Genomic DNA, 15,505 nt, shown 5'->3' with positions numbered 1-15,505 from the left:
TCACAGAGCTAGTCATGTTAAGCCATGATTCTAGCTATACATTTAGTGCTGACGTATGATAATTATGAAACCTCTGTATATGACAAGAACTGCTAGCGGTCTGAAGAACTCGGGCTGCATGAAGACAAACGACAACCTTTTTAAACTGAGTTTATAATAAAAAAGATGTAATGCTAACCTATAAAGGGATTTAAATAGCTTATGAACTTAGAAAACGTTATTTTAAAAGTAATTCGACGCATGTGTGAAATGAAAGAAAATAGGTTGCAAAGTTTTGTTCTCTTGGTAAATAAACACCAGTTTTACTCGCAGTGTTATCGTCTTTTCATTAGTAAAGGAACTGAAAAGCTGAAAAGGCGGAATGTGCAGGCGTTGCAATTTTTGGTTACCGTTTCAGCCATGACAGGGGGGACCTGCACGTAGATTTGATGTAGATTTCTAAAGCGATTAACATGGGAACTAAACTGCAGTTATTTCAATTGCGAGGTGCAACAGCTGGCACATAATTCTCATACAGCTAGCACATAATTTTCATAATTGATCAAGAACCAAAACGTAAACGCCAGGAATGATGCAAAGTTCATGTGAATTTACTTAGGCCCTCTGAAAAAAAAAGTTACACTGAAATGAATAGCATTAAATTGAGAGAGATTGGAACAAGACATCTGCTTTTCAATGACTGACAAACCAAGACGTAAATTAGCACTTTGCTTTCATTGGTCAGCTTACGTTGCACGAGTTTTATTAACCAATCACAAGGCTCGGTAAACCCAAGAAAGCGCTCTGACAGACTGGGGTGGGCATTGATTACGTACTTCTACCACGTGATGATCATAGGCGAAGGCATACATATTGTGGTGAAAAAAAGAACACGTGTTCTGTGTTTGAAACTACCGGAAGGTGCCCGAGTCTTTTCAAAATTATATCGAAATTGAAGAATATGAAAATACACAAAATGAAATAAGGGTCAAGTTAGTAAGAATCCCGCCCCATCAAATAAGTATTCTGGAAGCTCCTTCACGTTAATTCTGACGACTCTACTACACCCCCGCCGCCAGTCTGTGCTATAACGTGCAAAATGGTATACGACAAACTGTTAACCCTTGAAAATCTTCCTCCTCCCACTTCAGAAAGAAACTGTTATCATACGATATCACAAAAGAGAATCTAAATGAAATTTATCCTCTGCCGTTCTAAGCCACACAAAAAAGTTAAATTGGCAATATTTCAGCACAAAATTATACACAACATTTTAGCCACGCACAGTATATGAAATGAAAAAGGTTGACTCCCCATCCTGCCCTTTCTGCCCCTCAGATAATCAAAACATACGTCATTTGTTTATTAGCTGCCCGCAAGCGTCTTCTTTTTGGGATAAGCTCCAAAGATGGTATTCTACCGTAAGTAACGCGAGTTTACTTCTCTCCGAGTGCTAGGCAAATATTTTCTATATATCAAAGCGCTAAATAATACTATATTCGTTTTCAGCGACTTCATCTCATTAGCGCATGATAAAATTGAGATAGAAAAATATATTGCTGCCACATTGAACGGTGAAAGGGAATTTCAACAGAAGTGGAAATTCTTTCTCACCAGCTAAGGCGTGTCTATTGGTAACTTATTGCGAGTTTTTGCTTTCTTTCTGTAAGTAAGTAATCAAAGTGTATTGTAAGTCCTTAACTAACGTAGTGTGTAAGTAGGTTACGTCATAATAAGTAATTATTACATATTCTAAGTAAGCAAGTAACGCAATGCAAAGTATTGTAAGCAGGTTATTCTAATGTATTGTAAGTGATGTTTGTAAGTTGGAAAAAGCATTACATTACAATAACAAAACAAGCGGAGCACCATAACTGTAGGAACAGAACCACAAGCATGCATTTAAATAGAAAACCATGCAGCTCCTTTTTCATGGTCAAGATGGCGAGCAGAATGAATCGCGGGCGCGTACGTCCTACGATGACGACGACGACGACGACATAAAATGACGGCGTCCCACAATATGGCGACCATACTCTAGCTAATCATAGCAATTTACAATTTCCTCAAATGTGATTGGTCCATAAATTGCTGTATTTTACCCTACTTAATCTGCAAAGTTGTAATCGGACAGTTACATGAGCCAATCATTTTAAGTCCTCTCAACTAAATCCATCAACCCCAGCGTTAATTACAATGACTGCAGTAACCAATTTAAGCGAGTGACTTTGTAAAATTGAGAAGGTTATCTCCGCCTTCAAAAGCTTATTTTTTCTGCATCATACCAAACATTTTCAATCAGCAATCAGCCTTTTTAACAATCTTTCCTTACTGAATCGGATCGATGTCAAAATTACAGCCGTAAGTGGGATTGACGTTTGGTACTATCCAATCGACATTCCCATGGAAACGATAAAAAAAATTAAAAATCGATCAAAGATGAATTTTGTGCGCGTACGAGATGTGATATGAAAAAGCTAATACCAATGCCTTAAACCAGGGACTTTTCCAGATCCCTCGCTCTTCATGTTGGATGAGATGATGATGATGGTGTGAAGCCTGGAAATTAGAATTGAAAAATCGTTATCGTACTCTTATCCCGGTTTCTGTAGTATGAAGCGACTAGGAGTATTTCTACTCCCCCCTGGATGGGATGCTAGTCCATCGCAGGGTTACCCCCAGCGTTAAGTTCGCCGGTACCCATTTATACACCTGGGTGGAGAGAGGCACTGTGAGAGTAAAGTGTCTTGCTCAAGAAAACAACGCAATGTCCCCGGCCAGGGCTCGAACCCGGACCGCTCGATCCGGAGACGAGCGCACTAACCATGAAGCCACCGCGCTTCCCACACACAAATCTTAAGTCCCCTGATATTATCATCATCACATCTTTTTGTTTCGCCGGCAAGCACATAAGGCCGTCACGTGTCAAATCAATCCTCGCTTTCCTGCTCTATTCCAACTCGTCCGCCATTTTGAACGGCTACATACCTAATTTTACAAATACTACACTAGAAAAGCGTCTGGTTAATGTGTTATTCAATTAAACAAAAAGACTTTCATCACACTTAACATCCTCTTAAGAACTATGAATTTCTGATGCAATATATCAAACACGAAAGACCGTGTCTGACCACATTTGCAAACACCTAAAAGAGAGCTGAAAATACGACGCGCAGCGGAGTAACTTGGACGAACTTCAAGGGGTTTCGAAATGTGGTCAAACACTATCTTGAGTGTTTGATGTATCTTCTCAATAGAAATTAAAAGTAGGGAGAAAATGGAAAAATAAAATCGCAAAAATTTATGCAAATTAAGATCAGATATCCAAACATTGTCACGGTCATGATTTTCTTTGCTCAAAGTTGATGAATTATTAATACGTTTGAGAATAAATCTAGAAAAAGCCTCCGAAAATAGAGTGGCAAAGCACTGCATCAACTAGCATTCGATGAAGAATCCATCCTTTATGTTTAAATTTAACGAGATTCTATAAGAATATGAGGTCAGTCTGGCGAGAAAATAACGTAAAAACCCTCAATCGTAAAACAGATATAAAACTAATCAAGCATACAATATGCAGGAAACAAACAAACAATCTTACTGCTAATGACTTGAAAGCACATCAAATGGAAATGGACACGATTAAATATGGCAATTAAATTTCTAAATCTTTTGAACTGACTTTAGCAAATCCAAATATTTAGAACAGATTAAAAATTTGAAGCAGAGACATTCTGTGGCTAGGTTTACTGAGTTGGAAATCCAACAACCAGCTGAGAACTGAATCAGGAAGACATTGAGCACGACAGAAAATGAACACCCTGTAGTTAGAATATGCCAGTATTAGCTAGTATTCTTCCTCTGAAGAAATTGATAAAGAAACAAAAATCGTTTACAGCTGTATTGCAATTGATATGAGAATATTGGACAAAATTTGTTTCTATTTAATAATTTTGATCCTTCCATTTACAGATGACTAGGTTACTTTATAAATGAAGCATTCTAATTAAGAAACACTGCTGCTATAAAGCAAGGACTAACTGAGGCACTGAGGACACCTAAGCCTGTAAATAGTCTGGCAGACTTTGTTCCGTCACTAATATTTCAACTTATGTTACTTTTTGTATGTCTCTTATTTTCATATCTTATTTAGGCAAAACGAATGGGTATCCTAACAGACCTGTTGTTATTGTTGTTGTTGTTCAGTATGGTATTAGAAAAGTATCATTTTCTATCAATACCCTCACGTTCGCGCTCGAGCAGTTGCTTTGGACTCCAGTCTGCTCGCGCTCGTTCCCTATACAGAAAAATAACAACGGCATCGCATAATCATGGTACAGCCCGCCGGCACTACAATTAGGGTACTGCGCGATTTCGGAGCCTTGGCATTTTCCGCACTATGTTCATGATAGAGTGTCTAATATGTCTCATCTTCCAGCAGTAAATTACAGGATTCAAAGATGAATTAAGAAATAAGAGAGTACAAGAAAAAAGTAATAATCTATTCAAAGCGATACTCAGGCCATAGATTGCAATTGCAGCGAAACAGATGAAGATTGGCAAATAACAAATCAAAAACACGAGATATACGCAAAACGTGCCGATTGCAGATTTAATGAGGCTAGCAAAATTTGTAATTTCGCCAGTTGGTACTGCATTCCGTACTTGTTGGACCTGAATCTGATTCTTTTGGCGTCTCACAGCTAAATAAATCCTGACATAAACCAGTGTTGTAACAAGAAGACCAATGACAGTACCGATGCATACAAAAAGTGAGTGAATATTCGGAGGTACCCACAATGCCAACGAAGAGAAAAACGTACTTAACACCCATATTGAGATCACCACAACAACAATACGCTTGTGAGTCACAAGTTCCTGGTATCTGAGATGAAAATGAATAGCTAAGAACCTGTCTACACTTATGGCTACGACACCACAGAACGAAGCCGTGGAAAACAAATTCATAAGCATGTCAAAAGCCATATACGTGCCACATGCAGGATCGGTCTGTTGTGACCACTTGATCAGAAGTGAGATGTAAAATGGTTGAATCAGAAGACCAACGCCAACATCAGAAGAGGCAAGACTCAGGAGCAATGTTTTTAACGTCTTTGGCAACGACGATGTTTTTCGTATCCCGTGGATTGTTACAATGTTCAACATGATGGTGGTATAGCACAGAAAACTGTTAAACACACAATTGACGATGCTCGTCGAATAGCCATCATCTTCGAAGATTGACGAGGAAAAGTGCAGCGCAAATACTTCACAAGATGAGTTCCTCATGTTAACCGAGTTTAACGCACTCGGCGACTTACAACATGTTCCTTTTTCAAGACCGCGACAGGTGAATCAGTCTCCTTTCTGAAATATTTTTTTTAAGTAAAACATGATATTCATTGGTGAAGAGATAAATTTCCTGGAGTTGCTGTTTATATCGATTGTTTGCTGTGAGAAAAAGTCGTGTTTTTGCTCAAAAACGACGAAAACGTTTAAGTCTTTTGAGAAGCACAACAGACGGTGATAAAACCATCAGCTCTTCATAACTGAAAAACCAAGACTTGATGAGAACCGCCAAACTTGTTATTAAAAATTCTTTTTGCATGTTAATAATGGTTCAAATCAACCGAGTTCACTTAACAAGTATAATGGGTCAGCTGGCCGAGTTTGGATTAATTCAGATCTTTTTGTGCTGGAGGTACGCACGGTGAGCCTAAAAAAAATAGTAAAGATCTTCCTGACATTTAAGGTTTAATTTTAATAATGAACAACACTGGCTAGCAGATCAATTGTTTGCCGAAGTCGAAGGCCGAGGCAAATATATAATTGATATGCGAGACACTGACAAATCACGATGTTTTGTGATAACCGTGTTCACTAATTGTTTCATCCGAACGCCAAGTGTGTTTTCATATTTTAATCACTGTCTGACTGCTGAGGGAAACGATCTCTCATTTTTCACACAAGAGCGTAGTTACAATTACGCATGAGAAGAGTATTATTTACAGAAAAACACATTTAGGCGGTATAACCCATGGCAGAACATTATTATTTGGCTCTCGGCCGATGAGTTGTTAAGCTGGCGTGAGTTGTTAAGCCGCGTTAATGTAAAAAACCTAAAAGGCTGTCATGAATTTGGACATTTTAGACGTCATGAATGAGTTGTCGGTGAGAATTTAATATTGCCGCCTTGTTGCGAGTGAGATTGAAACACCGAAAGCTCCAGCAATAATGCGCTGTTCAAGTGAATTACAGGTGTTTGCCAAGAAATAATTCGCACTATTTGTTGACGAATTTATTTAGGCCTTTTGAAAAAAAAGAAAAATATTGAAATGGGTAGCAAAAAATTGAAAAATTTTGGAACAAGACTTCTAATAAGACCATGCCATCTGCTCGTCCGTGACTGACAAAACCAAGACTTTAATTTAACACTTTGCTCCCATTGGTCAGTTCACGTTGCACGAGTTTTATTAACCAATCACAAAGCTCGTCTAACATAAGAAAGTGCTCGGATAGACTGAGGAGGAGGGGAGGGCGTGGATTACGTACACGTACTACGTGATGGTCATAGGCGAAAGCATACATATTGCGGCTCCCCCCCCGGGGGGGAATACATATTGCGCCCCCCCGGGAGGTAGGCGAGGAGCTTGCCGTGAATACATAAAACAACAACACACAATCGTGTTTTACGTTAAAAAATACCGGAAGGAGCTCGATTATTTCCAAATAAAAACATAAGAAGATTGGAAGATAATGAATTAAGAAAAAAATAGAGTAAAAGTCTTAATAAGAACCCCGCCCCATCAAAAAAAGCTGTCTGTGCTAAGGGCATTTCGAACATAAAATAATTTACAGTGGAACCCCGATTTTACGATATGCACCGGGGACTGCAAAATCATATCGTTAAATTGGGACGATTTAACGATTTGACGGCAAGGCCGCTAGTAAAATCGTTATATCAGGATATGGTCAATAATTAATTCTTCCAAGTGCAATCAATAAAATCAATAAGTTTCGCAAAGTATGCGCGATTTCTGTGCCAAGACATGTTCCTCAGTACATTCATGACAGCGTGTCGAATGTGTTTCATCTTCCAGCAGTAAATTACAGGGTTCAAAGATGAATTAAGATCTAATAGAGTTAGTAAAAAAAGAAAGTACAGTCGAACCTCCGGTTGCGACCACCTCTCGTAAGCGACTACCTCCCCTCAGCGACCAGTTTTCCAAAATACCAAAAGTTTCCAAGTCAAATCACTATATTTGGAATCTCCTGTAAGCGACCACCCCTCGTAAGCAAGCGCGACCACTTTTAGAGCTAACAGTTTGAAATTTTCCTTTGTTTTTAACCTCCCGTAAACGACCGCTTGACAGATAATAGAGCAAAAATTGCATAATAAGGTGTTTTAACATTATCGCATTCCTGACTTTTCACATGAATTTTACATTTAAAACATGGGATAATACAAGTTCCTGCAGTTACAATATGCTAATGAGGCAATTTTTTTTTGACCTATTGTGGTGTAAGCTCTCGTAAGCGACCACCTCCCGTAAGCGCTTGCGGGAGGTTTGACTGTATTGCAAACTGAATTATTTAAACAATAGAGTGTTTCTGTCGAGGAAGTATCGGCTGATAGTTGCCCCGCGGAAATTTGATGTTGTTAAAACAAATATGCTAGTTTTAAGAACATCAAATTTCCAAGGGGCAATTATCAGACCGATAGTTCCGAGACATAAACACTCTATTGTCTTTATTGTTCACCACTAAATTTTCTTCCGTGCGCCAGTTCAAAAATCGTATTGAATTGTTTTCAACTTTTTTAGATGAAAGCCGTGAAAGCCAAACGTAAAATGTGAAAAAGAAAACAAACAAAAACCCTCATTATAAATTCAATTTTTTATTTTCTATAAGCCCGCTTGTTGACAGAAATATTTTCACGGGCGAGTACTATCCATCCGGGTATTTTTCTCGGACGGGCACTATGGGCTGATAGTGTTTCTCCGCGGATGAACACTATCGCGTCACGTGATCAGTTTAAACCAATAAGAATCGGAGAAAATTTAGTGGTGAACTATAATGTCAATTAGAAGTGACATACGGAGCGTTAATTTTAAAGGCGGCGAAACTGATAAAATGAGGCAAATAACAAATCAAAAATACGACATATACATAGAATATACTGACTGCAGAATTGATGAGACTAGCAAAATTTGCTACACCGCCAGCCTGTGCCACTTCTTGTACTTGTAGAGCCTAAATCTGATTCTTTTAGCGTCTTACAGCTAAATAAATCTTGATGTAGATCATCTTTGTAAGAAGGACACCAACACTTCCAATAATTGCTATAATAGGCGAGTAAATGTTGCGTAGAACCCAGACAGAACATTGAAAAAGAATCAAATACACTTAACACCCATATTGATGTCACCACAGCAACAACACGCTTGTGAGTCAAAAATTCTTGCTATCTGAGATGAAGATGAATAGCTGAGAACCTGTTCACACTTAAAGCCACAACGCCAAAGAAAGAAGATGAGGAAATAAGACGCAATGAAGTAAAAAGCCTTATGCGTGTTACAACCAGGATTGTTTTCATGTAACGACTCGAATAGAAATGACGTGTAAAATGGGATCACTAACCCATCATCAAAGTCAGAAACAGCAAGACTCAGGAGCAATATTTTCCGAGTCCTCGGCAACGACAATTAAAGTTTTGGATTGTTACAATGTTCAACATGATGGCGGTATAGGACAGAAAACTGTTGAAGACACAATTAGCGATGTAAATCACGAGCCGTTAGCGGGTAATTTAAAAGCTCTCCTCATGTTCTCCCAACATCCCAAATAGAACTCTAATGGTAGTGGTATGAAAAAGGAGCAAATTATGGATGCCAGTAGTGTCCTTTCTCTCCGAGGTACAACGCCCAGAAAACAATTTTCATAGCAGTGATTGAGCATCAAAACTGGAACAACGGATTACTTTAACTTGTCTAAACGCATTTATGTACTAGCTGCTGTGGAATAATTTTTTACTTGGTTAAATCCTCGAATTTCTATGCCCCGTTTCGAATGGTTTGCGACCGCGACTAGAGTGTGCTTGTTCTACAACTGTAAAATACTGCAAAAATATGGCATTTTTTCGAAAACATATCAGTCTTATTCACCTGGAGACCAACAACTTATAAATACTGAACTATTGATTCATAGACATAGACAGTTTATTTTACCTGGACAACGCACTTAGCTATGCTAACATGCAGTGCGTCACATAGAGTTGATGAGTAAAGTCTACAGACGCACCAGCTTAAATTTTAAAAGTGAATTTTTAAAACCTGTCCTCTTGAGAACACTAGGGACATAAACTATTCAAGTGGCCACCTGAACCATTGGCAACGCAAGCTTACTTCATGTAGCTCTCGTGATCACACATTACAAGAAATGCCCTCATTGGGAAACCCTGGGCTTGATTATAACAAGGCCCATGAAACATCTTTAGCACGACTTTTTCTTTGCTTGTGCTTAGAAATGCGAATTATAGTTGAATTGCGTATCATTACACAAAGTGTTTATATTTAATAAAATCCTGTTTAAGAAACTGGAAGCAGCTGCTTTTCTTTTTTTATTGTCAACTGGAAATTTAATGTTTGTGTCCCTTCACTGGCCATTGAGTGAGTGTTGAGTGTCTTTGCCTCTTTTTCAATGTTCTGGGATCCACCAAGCCTCTCTTGGTTCCACGCAATATTTACTTACTTATTATGGCAATGTGGGAGGCGCGGTGGCCTCATGGTTAGTGCGTTCGTCGTCGGATTGAGCGGTCCGGGGTCGAGCCCTGGCCGGGGACACTGTGTTGTGTTCTTGGGCAAGACACTTACTATCACATTGCCTCTCTCCGCCCAGGATTATAAATGGGTACCGTCGATTTGTTGGGGAAACTGAACAAATTACGGGGGATTGGAGGGACCTGCGATGGACTAGCATCCCGTCCAGGGGGAGTAGAAATATTCTCAGTTGCTTCATGCTACAGAAACCGGGGTCAGCTTTCGCAGCTATGAGCCAGTCTGCTCCAAAGCTTCACTGGCCATTTGGCCACATGTAGCATGTTCTCTGTTTAGTGACAATACCCACAAGTTAAAAGGGTTCTGAACATATTAATTCTTAGCCGTTTCCTTGCTTGAATTTCTACATGGCCACATTTGTTGAACGGTGGGTCTTTCAAACTGGTGTTTTTGTTCACAACATGACTTTGAAAGGATTTGAATTTTGCCCAAATTATTCTTCCAGATTTCTTTTCAAAGAATTGAACAAGGAAGGAAACTAACATATCAAGGCAAAGAACATTTGCTCAGAAAAAATGTCTCACCAATCTTTTGCCTCTGTCGGCTGTGCTGACTGACTGCTGCTGTTTCTCATATCAGATGCAACACTGCCGGCTGCATGAATCGATGGAAAAGCGGTTAAAGTTATCCCAAATTCGTCTCGCTTAAGCCATGGAGTCAGCAAAATCCCCTCCTCTCCCTGAAAATCCAGGCGAAATCATCTGGTTTGAAATACTTAGAACAGATCAGCGAACTCTTAGACGGCTCTTAGTTTGCATGTTTCGCGTTCACGAAATCGACCCATCGCTTTGTAGTTTTCTCCTTTTCAGGACGATCATCTCTCCATAAAACGGTATGGTACGAAGCGCAATACCCCCTATAAGTTTGTTGTGTTGCTACAACCCCCTACAAAGCACCTGGCTAGCATTAGCATTTTTTTCGAGCTACTTTCGCAGCCTTACCAACAAAAACGGGGTGTCTGGAAAACCCGAATAGCGAATAGTCGCGAATAGCGAATAGTACGAATAGTGCGAATAGTCTCGAATGGTGGCGAACACTCGCGAATAGTGACGAATAGCCCTCAATAGTTACCGCTTTATCAGCACTGATCTGGATTCGTTAAAATTGATCACGTGGAGCAATAACGTTTATCCGCGGACGCTGATAGATTCGACCAAGCACGTTCTGTGAAAAAAACAATAAAATACCAATGCGAGGCAAGTGGTCTGTGATTGGTTTATCAACTAAAAAGACACGAACGAGCTGCTCTAAGCTATATCTAAGCTATATCTTGCGTTCATAAATTATCCAAATAAGCGACAGCTAGGGATCTCCAATACTGTCGAGTAGATTCCATCGAAAAAGAGAACTTTCTATTCGTTGTCGATCGGAAAATTACATCTCATTAGCTATTAGCTGGATATAAAGCCTGTCGGATCGATCCATTCGATCGATTCGTCGAATGGACACGACCCGAAACCTGGATGTTGTCGATCGGAAAATCGCATCTCATTAGTGACAACAGACCCGGCGGTCCAACGTTGTCCATTCGACCGATCCGTTCGATTCATCGAATGGACATGACCGCGAAACGTGGATGTTGTCGATCGGAAAATCGCATCTCATTAGTGACAACAGATCCGGCGGTCCAACGTTGTCGATTCGTTCACAGGTTATTAGAACGAAAGCACTGTCAAAGAGGACATAAACACATGAATATTCCTCGTTCTAAAAAGACCAAAGGTACTAATGAGATGTAATTTTCCGATCGACAACTCTACTCGTCGGATCGTCAATAAAATTCTCCATTCTACGGATCGAATGAAACGATCGAATAGACAAAGTTTTACTGCCCTCTGCCAGAGAAGAATATCGTGAAATATTTTTTAAAGTCCCACTAATGCCCTACCACAACAATATCGTGAAATATTTTCTAAGTCCCACTAATGAGATGCAATTTTCCGATCGACAACTCCACTTGTCGGATCGTCAATAAAATTCTCCATTCGACGAATCGAACGAATCGATCGAATCGACAATGTTAGAGTGGGGCCCTGCTACAAGAATAACGTGAAATATTTTCGAAGTCCCGCCAATGAGATGCAATTTTCCGATCGATAACTCAACCTGTCGGATCGTCAATAATATTCACCATTTGTCGAGTTGAACGATTCGTAAGATCCCTTTTTCCGATGGAATCTACTCGACAGTATTGGACATCGCCGACATTAAGAAAACAGAAAACACAAAGATAACCTAATATTTACGCCTTCGGTGAAAACAGAAGAAATTACGTTGAGAAACACCTTTTGTCCTAATGAGCGTCTATGCTTTTTAGCGGGAAAATCTCATCCCACGTTGCCCTATTTGCCACTATTCGCCACTATTCGCACTATTCGTACTATTCGCTATTCGCTATTCGGGACTATTCGCTATTCGCTATTCCCGATCGACTATTCGCTATTCGCTAGTCGGGTTTTCCAGACACCCTACGAAAACAAGTAAATATGCGACAAACAGACTCATAGTTTTCTCAATTTGACGTCACATCAGGCCCCCAATCCATGCCCCCTTAAACTCGGTCGCGAACCAAAATGGCGGCATTTTGACGTACTTTGACGAGCTATACAAAATCAAAGATTTAACCAAATCGAAAAATTTTCACGGCAAATTACTCCACAAAATATGCTTTATTATTGTAGCGAAAAAAGAATAATGGGTTAGTTGCACCTACATTAGAGAAACTATATCTGTTAGAAGGTTGTAGGTTTCAGGTTTATCATCAATTATTGATATTGTTATTGATAGTTCATTTGGAATGTTCCTCGTTGAACATTTGCACAGCAATTTAAACTGTGAACGTATTTTCAATCAACTGCCTCCACCGAAGTAAATTATTTTGTTCGTTAGTGAGTTTGATCATATATATTTTTGTTGTCCGATCACCAAAATTGCAAATGCATTTAAATGCATATAAAGTCAGTAAGGCTGTCAACGTGAGAGAAATAACGAAGCGCGCGAAGTCTAAAAATAGACTGCAAATTATTAGAACCCCGCGAGAGTCAGACAACATTAGCGTGTTCTGGGAGAAATAGGAGGAAACTGAAAGCCAAATTTTCCCTTTAAAAATTGTTTTAGGAACACTTGCTTACGCGCTTGAAAAAGCATCAAATCTTTCACTATTCCGTTTTGCTTGTGTGAGTTTGTCCGAGTTATGACGTCACTCGCGCGCTTCGCTATTCGCGTCACAGAATTGGCTGCCTCCAGTCGACCCTTAAGCCAATATAAACTAGTAGAAATCGTAGATTAAAGAGTGCATTCGAGTTTTGGTAGGCTTGGTATTTTCAAAAAACAAAAATTCTAGGGACAGCATTTTCTGCCTGAGCTGCTAGGTAGGCGTGAAATTGGTCTCCCTTCGGCAGGGGCGAATACAAATGAATTGATCGCAAAGCAGGCTTGGTATGTTGAAAAAAAAAATTATAGGGAAAGCATTTTGTGCCTGAGCTGTTAGGTAGACGTGGAATTGGTCTCCCTTCAGCGGGAGCAAAATAAAAATGAATTGATCGTAACACCACGTGCATACGAGAGGGTTTGTTCTCGTTCATGCATGTATTGTGTAATATTAGTTTCAACCGGTCAGTGAAAAACATCAGCTCCTGATAACATGGACTGCAGTCGGGAGGCCGCATTTAGTCCGCAGTCCCCATTTTATACCTGAGTCAACGGGCGTTTTATGCTCAGTCCGTAATGCTTAGTCCGCGTTTAAAACATAAGTCTGTGTTTTATACCCAGGTCGTAGTGCGTAGTTTGCAGTTCGCAGTCCGCAGTCCGCAGTCCGCAGTCCGCAGTCCGCAGTCCGCAGTCCGCAGTCCGCAGTCCGCAGTCCGCAGTCCGCAGTCCGCAGTCCGCAGTCCGCAGTCCGCAGTCCGCAGTCCGCAGTCCGTAGTCCGCAGTCCGCAGTCCGCAGTCCGCAGTCCGCAGTCCACAGTCCACAGTTCGCAGTTCGTAGTCCGCAGTCCACAGTTCCCAGTGCGTGTTTTATACTGACCGTGTAAATCGACACCAACTATGTTTCTTCCGTCGGTATGCGAGACGACGTGCTTTTAGTAACAAAACTAGAACAATTATTTTGTTTACGAACACGACTTTGAATCGCCTTGACTTTGGGGTAACAGCTATAGGGCATTTTCACTTCCGAAACAATGAAACGGAGGACATGTTGGTGTACCAAAGCAACCCTGTGGGAGTTTCAACCCATTTCCTATGTAAACACTTTCGCTAGGTTTACCATAGTTTGCGCACAGAAATCTAGGCCAGCGACAGGCGAAGTGAAACTCATTTACTCCTTCGATTTATTCAGCAGAAAGCAGCATTGCTTTCGCGGTCGAAGAGAAGAGGGTACAAACAAGCAGCCAAACTACAGCTTTCTGTTCGTACGAAAAGTCGTACACATTTCGTGAAGACATGCACGTCTGCAAGGTTTTTAAATGCCACTAACACTGACTTCGAACTTTAAATAAACAACTTATCCGCTACAGTCTTCAATAAGCTGCCTCGAAAAGTCGTACACATTTCGTGAAGACATATCTGTAAGGTGTTTAAAAGCCATTAACACTGACTTCGAACTTTAATTAAATAAACAACTTCAGTATATATCCGCTACAGTCCACAATAAGCTTCCTCGACACTCGAAAGTCCGCAATATTGCGCAACACTTGAAAGAAAGCTCATTGACGAACATGGAAATGACGCCATTCGCCCCTGAAGAATTTTTTTGGGGGGCCAAATTGGTGTCCCCCGATAGATAGATAGATAGATAGATAGATAGATAGATAGATAGATAGATAGATAGATAGATAGATAGATAGATAGATAGATAGATAGATAGATAGATAGATTCATAGATCTCGAATTTTTCTGCCGAATTTTTCTGTCGAAGGCAATAATTTAAGAGGGAAGTAAGGAACAAGGCCTGTACTTGGGATTAACTCTCTTGCCTCTTCATCTTCTCTTAACGACCAACATAACTCTTTTTAGACAATTTTTCGACACAACGAAAAGGAGGAACAAAGGAGGAACTTTAGAAGCTCAGAGGCTCAGAAGTTCAACAGAATTTTGTAAGTTGACCATCCATTAACGGAAAAGCTAATGCGGTCGTCACAAAGTCTTGGTTTGTCAGTTTTTGACGGGCAGATGGCCTTGTTATACGTCATACTCCAGTCTCTTCAGTAGGTTTTTTGATCAGTGCCATTATTGCTGGGTCTTTGGGTAACTGGTAGTATATTATACTTTCAACGACAACTCCTTTACGACGTCTCAAGTAACAAATTCTATCACGGACAAGACAGCCTTCTAGATTTCCATAAACACGCGGCTACTTTACAATAAACCTGACACCCACATCCGTCACGTTTATAAGTTGGTTTAATTTTAATCAGTTATAGGCGTCTCTTCTCGTCGCGCTAGTAGGCACATAAGGCAAGAAAGAATTGCTTTTAAAACTAATTTATATTTTATATTGGCAAAACTCTTAAATGTGTGGAAGAGCGGTTCTGGAATATTTTACAACCTTTATTTATGCTGATAATCGTAAATTTTGTAAACAAAGGAACCCATTTAAGCCAAAGTAGTCCAGCTGGTCCACAGTAGGCTTGTTAAATAAACTTGGTTAATTTGCTAATGACCATTATTAGCATACAAAGCGGACTTTT

General features: G+C 40.0%; 1 protein-coding gene across 1 annotated transcript; it reads right to left on the bottom strand.

Annotated features, from left to right (window-relative positions):
• Window positions 1-4,026: 4,026 nt before the first annotated feature.
• On the bottom strand, window positions 4,027-5,703 carry LOC145490828 (histamine H2 receptor-like). The gene has a single exon (XM_081469925.1). It carries the CDS (start codon window positions 5,266-5,268, stop codon window positions 4,336-4,338), a length of 933 nt encoding a protein of 310 aa, XP_081326051.1. The 5' UTR covers window positions 5,269-5,703; the 3' UTR covers window positions 4,027-4,335.
• Window positions 5,704-15,505: the final 9,802 nt, after the last annotated feature.

The sequence above is a fragment of the Orbicella franksi genome, chromosome 6, assembly GCF_964199315.1.
Source record: "Orbicella franksi chromosome 6, jaOrbFran1.1, whole genome shotgun sequence".
Classification (NCBI taxonomy): Eukaryota; Metazoa; Cnidaria; class Anthozoa; order Scleractinia; family Merulinidae; genus Orbicella; species Orbicella franksi.
This window is presented reverse-complemented; position numbering and strand designations above follow the sequence as displayed.

Bases quoted from the DNA above. Each gene is read 5' to 3' on its own strand.
- LOC145490828 (XM_081469925.1), bottom strand. From the start codon at position 5,268: ATGAGGAACTCATCTTGTGAAGTATTTGCGCTGCACTTTTCCTCGTCA.